This window comes from Hylobates moloch, unplaced genomic scaffold (assembly GCF_009828535.3).
Source record: "Hylobates moloch isolate HMO894 unplaced genomic scaffold, HMol_V3 SCAFFOLD_7, whole genome shotgun sequence".
NCBI classification, from domain to species: domain Eukaryota; kingdom Metazoa; phylum Chordata; class Mammalia; order Primates; family Hylobatidae; genus Hylobates; species Hylobates moloch.
In genome coordinates, this window is record NW_026652282.1 from 110,000,296 (window position 1) to 110,017,858 (window position 17,563).

Genomic DNA, 17,563 nt, shown 5'->3' on the forward strand with positions numbered 1-17,563 from the left:
ATAAAGAAGTACTTTATAAATGTTTTTTTCAAAACATGTGACTATAAAGCACTGAGGAGATGGTGCTGAGTAGCGATAAGAATGATCAGAGCTCATCATGTGCTTGTTCATTCTGTAACAATATTGTACAAAACAGACCTTGAAAAGTTCCAAGAACTTCCCTAAGAGGTACACAGAGACACTGTTATTCAGGAGCGAGCATTCCTTTCCAGCTGAGAGGAGACAGGAGAAAAGCTTCAAAGAAGGAAAAGCTTCATTTGAGGTGAGCATTGAAGAATAGAGGATTCCAGCAGGTACAGTTGCAGAGGAGGTTGGGGAAAAGATGTAGCATTAGCACTGAGATGGAGTGAAGAATAAGTGGCATGTGATCAAGAAATTAAATAGTTACTTTGGTTAGAGCAAAACTTCCCAATTTGTATTGATGCTTAACACACTTGGGATAATTCTAAATCACTCATTATTTTCTGTAAGGGACAGTTATACACTCCACAGATACCTATCGAAATGCTACTGTGCCGGGTACTAGGTGCTAGGTATACAGCCATAAGCAAGACAGACAAGGTTCTGGAGCTTATGCTGCTTATGTCTGGATTTAATGCCTTTCTAGAAGCATCATTCTTTCTGATGGCAGAAAACAATCCTCCACTTAAACTCAGTCAATTCAGGTTTAAACCCAATCAGATTTAGGATTCACCCCCTCCCTCCTTCACACCCCACATGTTGATTTTGAACTCCAGAGTTTATGCAAGACTGAAATAACAGTGGTGGGGAGGAGGAACCCACTTCTCAGGTTCTTGGTATATTCTGCACTGGGCTTCCTTGGGATGTGCAGTTATCCTGTCTTCCCTCCCTGCTGCCATCCATTAGGGTGGCCAACTGCCCATCAGGCCTCTAATGACATGGTCTTTACTTCTCCCAAATGTGGCTTCTTCTCATCATGACCGCAAGATCCCAGCTTTCAAATTCTCTTCTGGGCTGGGTGTGATGGCTCATACCTGTAATCCCAGCACTTTAGGAGGCCAAGGGAGGGTGAATCACTTGAGCCCAGAAGTTCAAGACCAACCTGGGCAACATGGCAAGACACTGTCTCTTAATTTTTTTTTTAATTACCTAGGCATGGTGGTGCACATCTGTAGTCCCAGCTACTCGGGAGGCTGAGACAGGAGGATCACTTGAGCTCAGGAGTTCAAGGCTGCAGTGAGCTATGATTATGCCACTGCATTCCAGCCTGGGCAACAAAGTGAGACTCTGTCTCTAAATAAACCAAAGCATTCTCTTACTTTCCTGCTCTACTCCTTCTTCTCAGTTCTGAGGCTCTTGTCTACTGAGGGTGGAGGCATGGGTTGAGGAACATAACACATCTTTCTCAACAGAGACTCTTTCCAAATCTTCCTGTCTTACACCCTGGACTGAGACTTAAAATGATAATCTAAAAACCAAGAATATATTTTCCCCTTCCTTTGTGACACCTGCATTAGAGATAAGACCCTCATGTCTCCCTGTCTGCATCCAGAAGGGTCACATGATTGAGAGTAGCAGGGAGCTCAGGCAGCCTTCATAGGTCATCCCACTATATCCATCACAGTATGGTTAAATGTTACTAGGCCTTGCAGCATTCACAAATAGACAAAAACCCTTTTCAAGACCTGAAATTGGAATTATTGAATTTCGTGCTTTGAAAAATATCAACCTGCTTACTTTAATAATTTTTGCATTTTGTTTCTAAACGATCATATTAGAGATCTCATCATTGGACTTTGTAGATGTGGATAATTTTTTATTCCCAATAAGTGAGAAAACAAATTGTATTTAGCCATAACTCAATTTTCTTTTTAAGGATTTCTGAAGTGCTTGAGAAATTTTTATGAGCTATATAAGAATTTTGATCAGATAAATGCAGCTTCTGGGTCTGATGGGTGTTATCTTGGGAATTTTTAGAATTGTAATCATTTTATGCTCTGTATTTCAATCATCAGCATCTCTTTGATTCTTTATGGTTATATATTAAACAGCTTATGTATCATTTTTTATAATTTAACACTCTATAAAGGTCAAGACCAAGATGGCAAGCTAGCAGTGTTCAGCTAAATGATCGACTAAGTATTTGAGTCACGGACACATCCATTTGATTGCCACTAACTGCTGCACATGTTCAAATCTGAAGGGAAATGATGGGCAGAGCATAAAGTTTATAAAGAGTTTCCTTGGGAGATAACTCTGGAATGATGCATTCAGGATAGATCCTTGGAGCTTTAATGTCAGGCTGACGCCATATTCTTTCAGTTCGGCATCTCCAATTTCTGAGAGGAAGAGGCAAGTAGGCCTGGGCAATGCTGACCTGCCTATGGGATTCACTAAGCGGAAAGGAGAGCCTAGCCTTGGTGAATGTGATAGGGGTAGAGAATGAAGGAAATTAAGAAACTAGCCTGTATAGGAATAAAGTAGCAAAGGGAAAGAAGGGCCTGGAGGGCATTGTGTGCCGAAGGAGGCCAGTTTTTCCTGCTTGCTGTGCCTGTCGCCATTTCACCAAGAGTGTAGGTGATAGGCTGTGGCCCCAAGTAATGAGCTTTTCTCACCCCAAACTCTATAAGGAATGAAAATAGACATAAATAACATAGAAATGTGTAAGTAGAAATATAGAAATGCAAAACAGAAATATGTAAATAAAAATGAACTCTTTGTGTTGCTCTGTGTGGAAAGCCATACCCATGCTGGATTTGTGTATATGAAAAGGGAGGCTTTTCAACTAGTGGTGATTTAAAAATCAATGAATCATTTATGCCTCCACTGGGCCTGCCTTTCAGCCTCTGGCTGCTGACTTGCCTATGCAAAGTCTTCCTTCCCAGCCTCATCTATGTTAGGCAGGCCTGTTTTTGCCTTCGCAGGCCCTAAACACTGTCACTTGTGGAGACTTCAGCCGACATCATAATAAACGTATTAAAATGCATCCACATCCTGCATTAAACATTTATATTTTTGCTATAAATTTTTGAAAACTCTGGTAATTTTGCTTTTGAAATTATTTGTCTGTGCATAACTAATTTAATTTACATGGCTGTGATTTCTCCATAAGAATTACATGTACTTGGGAATTCTTGGGAAGTGAGAAGATCCAACCTAAAAATCATCTTCAAATATAATGGGTTTTTAAATGCATACTAAATTTAACTGTTAATGAACTTGATATACTGTTCTATTTTGTATGCCATTAAATTATTATTTTTGAATTTGTCATTTTAGTATTTTGTAGCCTTTACTTAAAAACAAATTTTTTTAGAGATAGAGTCTCCTTCTGTCGCCCAGGCTGGAGTGCTGAGGCACAATCATAGCTCACTGTAGCCTTGAACTCCTGGGCTCAAGTGATCCTTCTGCCTCAGCCTCCCAAGTAACTGGGACTATAGGCACATACCACCATGCCCAGCTAATTTTATTTTATTTTATTTTTGTAGAAATGGGGGTCTCATTAGATTGCCCAGGCTGATCTCAAACTTCAAATGGTGCTTCTGCTTTGGCCTCCCAAAGTGCTGGGATTATAGGTGTGAACCACTGTGCTCGGCTCTAGTCTTTTTTAAAGATCCTGTTTTTGTTTTTTTTTTTAATTTTGTTTCTGAAAAGCCTGTAAGTTCTAGACACTTAGTGATTGTTGCCTAATGGATAAAAGACAGGCACTGAGCACCCATTGAATTTGTGTGTGTTTGTGTGTGTGTGTATGCACACGCATGTGCAGGTGGTGGTGGTGATGGTGGTGGTAAAGGTGGTGAGATTCATGTTTTCTTGAAGCCAGAGTTTCATTTATTTGAATTTTATTCAATTGTCTTTTAACTCTTTGCATTGGAAGCCACTTATATGCAACCATCATTTCCTCTGTGAGAGACCTCAGTTTTTAGTGTCCTTACCTCAATATATTTTAATTTCCACACAACCTCTTATTCTTCACTTAATATTTATTGAGTGCTCACTATGTGCAAGGCACTGTTTGGGTGCTGAGGATACTGTAAAGTTGGAGGAAGAAGTATCTTGCCTTTTCCCTAAGGCCAATTCCGCCATCTCCATCTTGGATCTTTGTTCCTCTCAATTACTGAGGGATTTTGCTTGCAACCTTACTTCCTCTCTCTTCTAGCATCTTAAAAGGCCCCCTCTTTGTTGGCTCCTTCCTCTTTGCTTTAAAGTGGCTTCAGGCTTTGTCAACAACCTCTGTTTGACCCTTCTAACTAATGTAATTAAAATTGTACTTTGTTCCTTTTTATTTCCAAACCTCTTCAATCTGTGGTCTCGTCTCCATTTTCTCACAATACAGTTCCTCCTCAATTCCCCATAATCTTGTTTCTATCCTCACCACTTATTGAAACCAAACAATTATTGGTCTCCAGTGAACTCCTTGACACGTCCAAAGAAAGTCTCTTTGGCCCTAATTTTCTTGTCCTATTTTCAGCATTTGATACTGCTAACCCTTCCCTGCATATTCCTTCTTTATCTTTCGTTTTCATTGACTGCAAATGATTTTCAGTGCAGGAAAGTACATGGAATAACAGAACCAATATATGTACCCACCACCCAGTTCTATCACATCTTGCAACATCACTTTTCAGATTCTGTTTTGAGAAATAAATATTACAGATATATTTGATATTCTCTGTATGCCTCTCCCCAGTGTCAATCCTCTCCCTCCCTTAAATTTGGTGATCATGCCCTTTCATGTTTTATATACTATTACAGTACTACTCATCTATGTAGCCATAAGCAATAGATGATATTTTCAGACTTTATATACACAGTATATGGTACATGTTTTGCAATTTGCTTTTCGTTCAACATTATATTTTTGAAATTTAGCTGTTACTACCCGTAGCTCAAATTCATTCATCGAGAACACCATTATTTTTCATTCACCTGCTGACATTTACTTCGCTTCCATTTTTGAGATTACAAATAATACTGCAATGAACATTCGTTTATATGTCTCTTTGTGCATATAAAAGGTAGAGTTTTGCCAGTGTCTATATCTAGAAATAGAATTTCTAGATTGAGGGGTATTGCCTTTATTAGACATTGTCAAATTGTTCTTCATAGCAGTTCTACCAACTTAAACTCCTTCTAGCCGTAAATCAGAGTTCTACTGCTAGAACTTCAACAACAGTTGGGGTTGTCTGACTTTTTAAATTTTCACAAAACCGATGGCTGTGAAATGGTATCTCATGGTTTTACTTTTCAATTTCCCTGAGTAGTAATAATGTTAGGCATCTTTTCATGTCTTTATTGGCCATCTGGGTTTCTTTGACTATGAATTACTTACTCAGATATTTTGTCAATTTTTCTATTAGGTTTCTTTATTTCTTATTTATAGGAGTTCTTATATATCCTGGATATCAAGTCATTCATTCATTTAATCAATATTTTTCTAGCACCTACTTTGCTCCAAGAATGGTTCTAGGCACTGAGAATGCAGCTATGATCAAAATAGACAAAATCCTTGCACTCATGGAACTCAACATTCTAGTGGGTGAAGGTAAATGACCAATAATATTGATAAATAAAACAGAAGTGGTGGATAGTGATACATAAGCAGGGAAGAGGGATAGGGAACATGTATGTGTGGTGATGGAGAAGGGGATTGTTGAATTACAATTTTCAATAAAGTGGTCTAGGAAGTCTTCAGTGAGAAAGTGACATTTGAGCAAAGACCTGAAGGAGGTGAGGGTGCATGCAGAGTGAACAAGTGTAAAGGCCCTGAGGTAAGAGTGTGCCTGGCAAGTCCTAGGAACAACAAGGAGTCAGTGTGACTAAGCAAAGCTAGTTAGAGAGTGGTGGGAAATGGTGGGAGACGTCCGAAAGGTGATGACAGCTTGTCTTTTTTTTTTTTTTTTGAGACAAGGTCTTGCTCTGTCACCCAGGCTGGAGTGCAGTGGCACCATCACGGCTCACTGCAGCTGTGACCTTGCTGGCTCAAGGGGATGCTCCCACCTCAGCCTCCTGAGTAGCTGGGACTGCAAGCACTTGCCACCACATCCAGCTAATTTTTATATTTTTTGTAGAGACAGGGTTTTGCCACGTTGCCCAGGTTGGTCTTGAACTCCTGGGCTCAAGTGATCCTACCGCCTCAGCCTCCCAAAGTGCTGGGATTACAGGCATGAGCCACTGTGCAGGCCAGTTTGTCTTTTAACTTGTTTATATTGTCTTGAAGTACATACATTTTGAAATTTTATGTAGCTAAATATCTTATTCTCGTTCCATATTCCAAGCTCATAAAGATACTCAATTTTTTTTCCTGAAATTTGTAAAGTTTTGCTTTTCACATTTAGATCTTTAATCCACCTGGAATTGATTTTTCTTCCATGGTTTGAGGAAGGGGTCTAATTTTATAATTTTCCATATGGATAAGCAGTAGTTCTAGTACCACTTAGTGGATAATCCATTCTTTCCCCACTGATTTGAAATGTCCCACACACTGCATATCAACCTTCCATATATGTGTGGTGTTTGAGGGCTTTATATTGTGTTTCATTGATTGTCTATCTCCATAGCATACTTTTAATTACTACAGATTTACAGTCAGTCTTGATATCTAGTGTATTATAGATTCTGGAGCAAATGAATAACACAATCAAAAAATTACTTTGGGAAAAATATTTTTATGGCTGTCAACAGAGTAAACATGTCAAAGGAAAGAGTAAACCCAACAAGATTTATTTAAAGAAAAATGCAATAACCCAGATAGGCTATCACAAGGGCTTACAATAAAGTTATGGCAGTGTGAATGGAGAGAAAATAAGGAATCTAAAAGTAATTCCACATAAAATACAGGGTGTGTTGACTGATTGGATATAGAGATTAGGAGGGGGAAGACGATATATGGCTTTCCAGTGAAATGATAATGAGTTAGTTTTGTGACGCAGTGATGTGTTAACAATGGACTGTATTAGGTAAGAGGTCTGGGCCGGGGATATATATTTGGACATTATCTAGTTAGAGGTGAACTGGGGACGCAGAGGAGGAGCAAAGGTCTGGGCTTTGGGGAATTCTCCGATTTAGGGCATGGAAGAAAGAAGAGGAAAGGAAATGGTAGGATAACCAACACGGGACATAACCTTAAGAAATATATATATATATATATGTATTTTTTTACTGAATGATGTGGGTCGTATTGACACAACAGGTTTGAGATCTCCCATAGGTATGACTGTGTTTTGTTTCTGTGGCCATCTTCAAAGTCCTCAGAACAATTTTGATGTCACAGGTGGCATTTAAAACCCATTCCTTGCTGGACCTGGTAGAGACGCCCCCAGTCCGTCAGGTCTCTCGCTGCAGTTCCGCAGTTTGACCGCAGGGGACGGAATCTGCGGCGGCCTGGAAAACTGGCGGGGGCGCGAGGCGCCGCTCTCTCTTGGGTCAGATTCTCAGCTCCCAGCTTCCCGCTCCCGGCTCCTGGCGCCCGGGCGCCCGGCGCGGAGCTGTTCCTCAAACGACACGCAGCCGAGGTGGGTGGGTGTGGGGACGCGGGAGCCAGTGTCGTCGGATTCGCCCGCAGTCCGCTGTCCTGCTGAGCCCGGAGGCCGCCTGAATGGAGCCGCCGCTCCCGGTCGGAACCCAGCCGCTTGCCGTATCCGCCGGAGAGAAGGGGGAGGGGAGGCCGCGCAGGGCCGGGGGTGGGGGTCGGGGGCCCTGCGGAACACGGCGGGGCGGGGCAACCGGGTGGCCCAGGGGCCGAGCAGAGAGGGGGAGGGGGCCGGCGCGGGAGACGAAGCCGGGCGGGGCGGGGGCGGAGAAGGGCGGCGGGGGGGTGGGGCGTGGGTGGAAGACCCCCTTCGCCCCGCAGTGCACCACTCCTCCCCACTGCGCTTCCAGAGGAGACCCTTGACTAGCGCCCGCATACTGTCGAGGGTATGGAGATGAAGGGTCCTCTCCGGGAGCCCTGCGCCCTGACCCTAGCCCAGAGGAACGGGCAATATGAGTAAGTAACCACCTGATTCCCACAGAGGAGGGGAGCCTGCCATTACCTCCCAACCCCAAACCGCGACGGGTCACCCACTGTCCTCCTACTGAGGCCACGCGAGCAACAGGTTCAGGTCCAGGTGTGAAGTGCCAGTGCTCTCTAACCTCGGGGCTTTGTCCCCAACTTCCAAGCCTCTGGATTGTGCTTGGCAGTGTGGCTCAGTGGAAGGACTGAATGGGCGGGGAAGCAGGAAGCCTGGGTTCTTAGTTCCTGCCCCTGCAACTGACATGTGTTGTGTAACGTTGGGCAAGTCAATAAAGCTTTCTGGGCCAAAGTTAACTCTTCAGTTTAATAAAACCATTAACTGCCTTACCTTACAGCCTTTGGAATTATAACTGGGGGAAAAATAAATGCGAGAGTGGTTTCCAAAAAGTAAAAGTGCTATGGAAATGCTTCATTAACGTTACAGACTTGTCTTAACCCTATTCAGCTGGTTTCTCCAGTCTCCCCACTCCCTTATCCCACTTGGTTGAAGGCATATTCATTAATTCAGTAATGGTTTAGTGTAGGCCAGAAACTGCCTCACTTACTGACTTGACTGTTAGAAAAGGTAATGAAATGTGTAGAGATAGAAATGACAGTATTTTATCAGTGTGTCACCTTCCTCTCTGCCATAGGAGCTCGGTAAATACTGTTGACTGATTGATCAAAAGATTATTTTGATAAGCTATCACCATAGCTGCTAACCTCACTCTATTGTCACTAATGTCTCATCTCAAAAGTATCCATGGTGACCATTACATATCATAGGCCCCTATCCCTATGTGCCCAAGACACCTCACTTGGATATTCACTGGCTTCTTGACATCATATTCCTTCCCAGTTTAAACATTGTTCACTTAAATCTTGCCATCTCCCAACATTAGCTTCTGCCTAAAACCAATTTTCTCAGTCCCCACTTTTAGATCCTCTGTGTCTATGCTGTCTGATTTACACGGAAGAAATTCCCACTGGCCCAGCCTGCTCTTCTCTGAGACTATTGGTGCCACTCTAACTGGATGTCAGCTAATTCTGTGAAGTAGCTCTTTCATAGGTCCTGCTTAGTCAGCTCTATTGGGAAGTTCATCAAACCCTGGAAGACTAGTTTGATGAAACTAAACTAAATTCAGCAGAAAAGTGGAACACCACTAACATTTCCAAAGGCTAGAGTAGGTTAGAGAGAGGTGACCCTTGGGCAAACCAGTAAAACTTGTGTGCCTTGGTTTCCTCTAATGTAAAAACAAAATCATGAAGATTGAGTAGAATATCTACATTGTTGAGATGACCACAGCCCAGAATCTAGTCCCTCGGATTAGTGGCTTTGGAACTCTGTTGAGCTAATAAGGAAGTCTTGTGTTCCAATTCTGTGTTAAGTTATGGGGGTATAGTTGGGGGTATATGTGGGGGTATGGGTTGATATATAACTAACACTAATATATAAGTAACACTATATAACTAACAACTATGTAACTAACAACTAATATAGTTGTTGCTATATTAGCAGTTTATATATAAACTATGTAAATAGTTTTAAATATATATAAACTATAGTTTATATATAAACTAACATATAACTAACAACTAATATAGTTGTTGCTATATAACTAACATTCAGTGGCTGCTTATGTGCCAGGTACTGTTCTAAGCACTTTTCATTAGTTAGTTCATTTAATCCACATGTGAGGGTTACTATAAAATAGTAATATCATCATCCCCCTTTTATAGATACAGAAATTGAAGCACAGACAGGTTAAGTCACTTGTTTGCAATTAGGGAGCAGAATACCTGAGATCTGATCCTATGTAACATGTCTCAGAATTACACTGAGAAGTTGTCTCTTGAAAGCATTTACTGGAGACACTTAATACCATAATACCATCTGTAACCCTCATATTCTTGTCTCTCTGATGCCTTTTCTGACTCGAGTGTCCAGAACTTTTTACTTTTGGCTTTTTTATCCTAGAACTTGAAGCCTGACTTAAATCTTTAGGTCTGTGGTTCCTACTGTCAACCACAGGAAATTTACTTGACCAAAATTACAATTAAAAATCAGGTTTTTTTTGGAAACAGGGAATCAAACACTAAGATTCATCTTTTTCAAGGATAATAGATTGTGACAAAACCTGTTTGACCTTTAACCTTCCTTGAACAAATCAAAGTATTTCCTAGGGATAAGGCAGAGTTGGCATTCAGGATTTGTCACTCTTTTCTGTTTGACAACTACCAAATTCTGAATTCCATTGTTTTGCTGTATACCAATTATTTCTAATCTTTATATTCTGAAATGAATAATTACACTCAGGTAGAATTTTTATGCTTATTCTTAGCCCTACTCTTTTGTTGTAATTTAGTGGGTAACACGTAGTAAATAATAAATGTTTGTGAAATTCACTTAAATTCTCAGTTTATTTGTTTTGTAATAGTTTTTAACAGTACTGTCCAGATGAAGCTTTAATGCTAATGTTCAACACCATTTCTTGTTTACGTATTTTGAGATTGTGGTGGTTTGTGTTTATCTTCCTCAAAGTAAGCTCTTCCTCAACCCTTGATTTCTCAGCCTTTTATCTGGTTTCTGATTTCCATCTGGGTTTATAGGACTCTCCACTCAACTCATGAACTTTCCAGATTGAAAGGGGCCTGCCCCATATTCCTGTAATCACCTTAGAATACAAACCCCTGCAAATTAGGCAAGAAGGATCAGAGCAGAAAAATAGCATTAATACTTTTATTTCCCTTAGTTCTATCTAAGTAATTACTTATCCTATCCCAGGTTATCCTCTTCAAAGTTAACACATTTAAAAATGCAAAAAGCAAAAGCAACAAGCACCCCCAAAAGACAACAAAATAGAAATCAAACCCTTCAAAACAATGACATTTTAATGTCAGAAGTCGGACAGTTTCATTTAAAAATTCACCTCTGCTTATAGCTTAATTAAGCTAGTTAATTTATTCAACGTAATTAAGCTAGTTGAGCATCTGTTAGGCTGCAGACAAAACTGAATATGATCTGGTCTTTGCTTTCAAGGAGCTCAAGTCAGTGAGGGGAAATAAATATAACCATAATGGAGTATATAAGTGTTTTATTAGAGGGGCAAACAAAGGCGATAAGGCTGCTGGTTCTGCTTGGGGGTACTGAGGACAGTTTCATGGAGGAGGTGATATTTGAGATGAAACTCGGGAAGAAACAGAGTGTTCCTGACAAAAAAACTAAAAACAATACTTGAAGAGTGCTTGACTTCGAGAATGCTAGTTGACATTCAGAATGGCTGTTTACCAGTAGATTGTACCTTGCTTCTGGACCACTAAGGATAAATAATAAATGAAAAATTAATATTTCAGGAGTACGTATGGATTTAGAAGTATGGATTTCATCTGAGGAGTCAGGTTTACTCATGTTTATGTAGAAATACCAGCGTAAACTTGGAAACCAGAGAAGAAACACAAGGGATTTGAAGGCAATCCAGTTGTGATATCTGCCACCTTGTTGGTCACTGATATTTTGGCCAATCCAGCTGGCTGAGCACCCCCTCTTACTCCTCCATGAACCTGAATGCTTGTTTGAAGAGACAGATCCATTCTTTGGTAAAAAGCCATGGGAATATAGTTGGAAAGTTAATTTATGAATTTTCTAATTCGTTGATTCCACACACACGAGCAACTGCTGTGTGCCAGGCTCTGTGCTAGGTACTAGAAATTCCATGGTGTAAAGATAGCTGTAGTCCCTGCACTCATGCACTTCACATCTAGTTGTCAGTTCTTCACTCTGGTATGCATACTCTGAAGCTATATACTGTGTAATTCATGCTGTTAAGCTTGTACACTGTTTTTAGGATATATGGCCTAGAGAACAGTGTGGGTAATCAGATGTTCATCACCACTAGCATCCTTTTAGGCCTAGAGCAATATCCAGCTGTCATGATGCTCAGATCCAGGGAACTAGATGCAGCAAGTCTAATAAATACAGACTAGATTTGTATAGCAGGACAGCGAAGTATTTTGTTGCTAAATGGGTTTTTCAGTGGCTATTCTTTGATGCGTTCTTCTGTTTCCTAGGTTAATAATCCAGTTGCATGAGAAGGAACAGCATGTTCAAGATATCATTCCTATAAATAGCCACTTCAGATGTGTTCAAGGTACTAGCTTTAATTGCTTAGCTGGTTTTATAATGTTTTTTCTTGGTCATTACTGCATTATGTAATACCGTACATATTTAAATTTGTCACTGCATGTAAAATGAAATGTATTACTCTTTGCATAAAAAGATAACATTGAGGAGATGATACTTTCTCTAAGAATGCTGAAGGGTTATATTGAAATATATTTGTATATGTGTGTCTATAGTCTCACCTGTTTCCTTGGCTTGGGTTAGAGATGTACGTAGATTGTTACCTGTGTAGGTAGTTTTTTATGCTGACTGACCTATATGTGGATTTAAATAACATTCTTGGGCTTAACGGACACAGTGCTCGTTATAAGGTACCAAGGTCACTTGGATTCCCACACATTCAGCACTTTCTCCATGTGCTATTTGAAATTAAGACATTTGGCAACATACTTTGCCAGATTGTAATACCTTACACTCAATTGTGCTGATTCTCAAACCTTGACATTGGTGAATCATAAGAAAATTGACTCTGGGGAGGAAATATTTGGCCTCCTGCCCTCAAATTTGGGGACAGAGCATAGAAAATCTGTTGTTTCATCTGCTACAATGAAACTTAAAAATTGGGAGGTTTGTGTAGGAGGTGTTGCTTCTGTCATCTCACATTGCTCTAGAAAGGAAATTGATACTAGAGAACAAATGCATTCTGTTTTCACTAGGACCAGTGGCTTTATCTGGCAGAAGCATTCTGTATCAACTGTAGCTTCTTGGAAAACTTGTTTTTTCAAGACAAGGTCATTTCCCAGGCTCAAGTGGTCCTCCCACTTCAGCCTCCCAAGTAGCTGGGACTGCAGGTGTACCACCCCCCAGCTAATTTTTTTTTGTAATTTTTGTAGAGATGGGGTTTCGCCATGTTGCCCAGGCTGGTCTCAAACTCCTGAGTTCAAGCAATCTGCCCATCTCAGCCTCCAAAAGTGCTGGGATTACAGGTGTGAGCCAGCATGCCTGGCCTGTCTTGGAAAACTTAAATCTTACCTTGCCTGGATTATTTCTTAAACTACATTGAACTTTTTTTTTTAATCACTAAGTGACATGTAGATAATGTAATACATTTGGAAAGAACAGAAAAGTGTAAAGAAAATAGGTCACTTAAATTCCCATCCTTCAGAGATAAACACCTAACATTTTCCTTTTTTCTACACATACATTGCAGGGTGAGTGATACTCATACAAATTTTTGTCTTTTCTATATGCTATCGTATTATGAGCACTTTTCCATGCCGTTAATGGCTATATACCATTCCAGTTTATGAATGGTCCATAATGTAATTATTCCCCTATGTTGACATTTGGGTTATTTTTCACTAGTATAAATAGTAATATGATGAACATCTCTGCCCCTAAATATACCTGCACATCTCTTATTTCCTCAGGATGTATTCCTGTAAGTGAAAATACTAAGCTAGTGGATATGACTTTTTAAGAATGCATGTGTTAAGAATTAAAAATAACTTCAATGAATAGTGTCCATATTTGTATAGAAGAATGAAGTGATAGCTATTTAGCCTGCCCTATGTGAAAGAGACATACTAAACAAGGTAGCCGCGTTCCATAGTAAGTTGCTGTGGCCACCTCACTTTTCAAGGTGTAGGCCTTCACAGAGGAGAAGAGCCAAAGAACATGACTTTAAATTAATATCCTATTAGCTTGGTACCTTTTTACTCTACCTCTAGGATCTCTTTTACCCTGTTTCTCTTAGTATTTTTAATAAGAAATCAATTGCTGATTGTTAGATCGTAGTGCTGCTTCTTAGAATCTGGGAAAATATGTGCACACGTGTAACGTAGTTCCCCATGACTGAAGGAAGACTTACTTATGATTTTCATCTCCTTTCTATTTCCTGACCCCTGCATCTATTTTGTAAACTGTGGCCAGGCACGATGGCTTGTGCCTATAATCCCAGCGTTTTGGGAAGCTGAGGCAGGAGGATTGCTTGAGCCCAGGAGTTTAAGACCAGCCTGGGCAACATTTCGAGACCCTATCTCTACAAAAATAAAATTAAAAAAACAACATTTGCCAGACGTGGTGTCAGATTCATGTAGTCCCAGCTACTTGGGAGGCTGAAGCAGGAGGGTTGCTTGAGCCCAGCAGTTCGAGGCTGCAGTGAGCTGTGATTGTGATTGCATGCTAACCTGGGTGAGAGAGTGAGGCCGTCTCTAAAGAAAAAGAAAACCGGCTGGGCGTGGTGGCTCACACCTGTAATCCCAGCACTTTGGGAGGCCAAGGTGGGCAGATCATGAGGTCAGGAGATCGAGACCATCCTGGCTAACACGTTGAAACCCCGTCTGTACTAAAAATACAAAAAATTAGCCGGGCGTGGTGGCGGGCGCCTGTAGTCCCAGTTACTTGGGAAGCTGAGGTAGGAGAATGGTGTGAACCTGGCAGGCAGAGCTTGCGGTGAGCCAAGATCGCGCCACTGCACTCCAGCCTGGGTGACAGAGCGAGACTCCATCTCAAAAAAAAAAAAAAGAAAAAGAAAAAGAAAACCATCTGTAAACACTCAGGTTTTACAGAACTAAAAGTTAATGAAGAACAGTAGTAAACATACAATATCTATGTCTTGATGCCCTAATTCCCCTTGTTTAATCATCCTAATAATAATGTCGAGACTACTTTTTAGTATTAAATGAGTTAGTTCCTTGCCAGTTGCTTCTGTTGTACCTGAGTAATGGAGCCAAATAAACAATTCAGTCTTGGGAGGGAGGTGAAAAAGGTGAGACTACTCCATTTGACCAAGGTAGATCCAGGCTAATCCCAAGGAGCCAGTACCCAGAGTTCAATTTGCCAGGAGGGTCTGGCAGGTGCACTTGGTCAAATCCAGAGAAATCAGAGGGGAAGAGATAGGTTGGGTCTAGATGCTTGCTGTAAAGGAAGAAGTCCAGGAGAACTATTGCGAGATAAGAGAAATCTAAACTTGCAGACTGCTTTGCACCCTGTTTGGTATGGAGGGCCTTGGGCCCACAGGTAGTAGTTGTAACCTGAAGGTATACTCTGCCCCCATGTGTGGGGCAGGGGCAGAGATGATAAGATCATTGGGAAATTTTCAGAGAATAGATCTGAGTTAAGAAAGTAATTCACCTCTGGGCTTTCAGGGTCACTTCCTTTGCCTTCTGGTATCTAAAGAAGTATCTAAAGGACCCAGAGTTAAATCAGTATGTTACAGTTAAGGGGAATTAAACTTGCTTTCGCTGAATTAACATGTTGTTATGTTCTGTACTATTAATTTCTCGTTCCTTGATTTGCTTTGAGGAGTTCCATTTGGTTACTTCTTCGGTTCATTTTTATTTTAGTTGATTTGCTCATAGTCTTTAGAACCCAGTGCTATAAAAAATCCCTTTAAAAAATATTAAACGAAAAAGGATTTAAAAAAATACGTTCTAAGACCTAGGAGTAGTGACTGAGAGAAGCAGTTATTTAGTTAGGCATGTGTTCTTTTGGTTGTAATGAGTGGTTTTCTCTTCCCTAATCCTACTCTCTTTTTTTTCCCCTCTCAGAAGCAGAAGAAACTCTTTTGATTGACATAGCTTCTAACAGTGAGTATCTTTCTGAATGTGCTTGATTTTTATTCAACAAATATTTACTTGAACACTCACTACATTTAAGACACCTTTTGGGTCACATTTTTAATTTTACCGTCTTTTCCTGTAGTCTCCTGTAGCAGCCATACAAATTAGCACCACAAAAACATGTAGGCTAAGCCTAAGAAAAAGCAGGTGGCTGGTAAGAATCTTTATAAAAATAAAAAATAATGATCTACCTTTCTAATGCTGAACTTCCTTGAGCTACCGATATTGTTGCTGTCAGTTAAATCATTGCTGCAGAATTGATAATTGTAGGAAGGGCTAATGTTTAAAGCACATAAGGTTTATTGGTGGAGTTTTTTTGGTCATTTTTTAACTGCTATTACATTTTAAGTTTTTTCCCTACCCTCTTTTTAAATTTTGTGTGTTAAGTCATAATGTTTTCCTTTATTTGTTGTATTTTTTTGGAAGGCTGAAGAGTCCCTTAAATTGCTTGTCCAGGCATTCCTTTAAAAAAAAAAGTTTAGTCTTTTATTTAAGCCGCATCCCCTCAAGGCATCTCTTTATTAGAGGGAACATGATCTTCTTTTCAGTGTTTCCATTCTCTCATTTTTATCTGTTTGAAGCAAATCATCTTTGACTTTCTGTGCAAGCTGTTCTTTGTTTATCATCTAATTGTACTATTTTATGGAGTGGAGAAAATGAGCACTCGATGCTACTGTGAGGTTGCTATGGAAAAGAGTATCTGACCACATAAATCTAAATCAAATGGGTTGCCTTATCTCTTAGGTTGAGTCCTTGGATGAGTGGGAACTGGCACTGAGCTTGAGACTAGGGGTTTACATAACTTTGTTTAGACAGAGTCCCTGCCCTTGGCACTATTAATTTGTATTGAACAGTTTAAGTAGGCTTTTTTTCTGGCTTGAGTTGTTTTTTTTTTTTTTTTTTTTTCGTTTGGTCGTGGATTTTAGAAGTCTTAAAGGCTGTGCCTGAAAGGCCAGGTAAACCCCAGCTGCAAGTATCCAAGAGAGAAAATAACTTAATGTCTATTTCTTATTGTGCTTAGAAAGGAGAAGGCAAAAACGACACTTAAAAAAGCAAAATTAGAACAAAGGCAATTCCATAACAACTGACATTGCTGCTGAAATAAGAGATGGAAATGTCCTGTATTTGATGTGGAGAGGTATTTGATTCAAAGCTGAAAAGTTAAACTGAGCTGTGCCTTTTCTCTTATAAGCACCTAATTTTCGGCATTAGTTTTGTTGTAGCCACTTCTACATTAGCCATGTGTTGCTATGTCCAGAGTTCTAGTTACAAAATAGGTAAGTGACCACTTGAATAAAATCCTTTGTTATTTCTACCCAGTTAGTAGTATTTGCACTGAAACCATATTTTATCGTGATCCTTGGGCTTCATACATAAACCTTTATGGTACACGGTGTGTTGCAGGAAGGAGATCTTGGGTTTGTTAGGCAGGCCTGATTTTAATGTAAATATGCATTTTCCCATTGTCTGGATATTGGTGTTAAATGCTTTGTAAATTTTTCTCACAGAAGTAATACATCTTCATTATATACAATTTACAAATTCAGAAAAGCTTAAAGTATCAAATTAAGATTATTTTCCTGCAATCTAGAGATCACCACTGTGGTTAACATTTTTATGTATTTCCTTCCAGTCTTTATATTTTTACATAATTGGAATCCTCATATATAGTTTTTATCCTGCGTCTTCATTTAACATTATATTGTCCCATTTTCTTATGTCATTTACAATTACTTTATAATATGCTTTTTAAAGACCAAATATTTCACCATAGGTCTGTGCCAAATTTTATTAAATTAACTTCTTTATAAAATTAAGTCATTGTCAAGGAACATGATATATCTTTTTTTCAGGTCCTCTTTTATA

General features: G+C 39.9%; 1 protein-coding gene across 9 annotated transcripts in view; it reads left to right on the top strand.

Annotated features, from left to right (window-relative positions):
- Window positions 1-222: 222 nt before the first annotated feature.
- The window catches only part of OCRL (OCRL inositol polyphosphate-5-phosphatase), a 60,605-nt gene continuing 43,264 nt past the window's right edge, over window positions 223-17,563 (top strand). For 5 of the 9 annotated variants that reach the window (XM_058441566.1, XM_058441567.1, XM_058441568.1 and 2 more), the window contains exons 1-4: window positions 7,428-7,597; window positions 7,869-7,948; window positions 12,023-12,102; window positions 15,626-15,664. In XM_058441566.1, the coding sequence (XP_058297549.1) occupies window positions 7,559-7,597; window positions 7,869-7,948; window positions 12,023-12,102; window positions 15,626-15,664 (238 nt within the window). In that variant the 5' untranslated portion in view covers window positions 7,428-7,558. Of the gene's footprint in view, window positions 263-7,049; window positions 7,060-7,427; window positions 7,598-7,868; window positions 7,949-12,022; window positions 12,103-15,625; window positions 15,665-17,563 lie in introns of those variants that run through there. The other 4 variants (XM_032757593.2, XM_058441571.1, XM_058441572.1 and 1 more) reach the window with 4 other exon arrangements.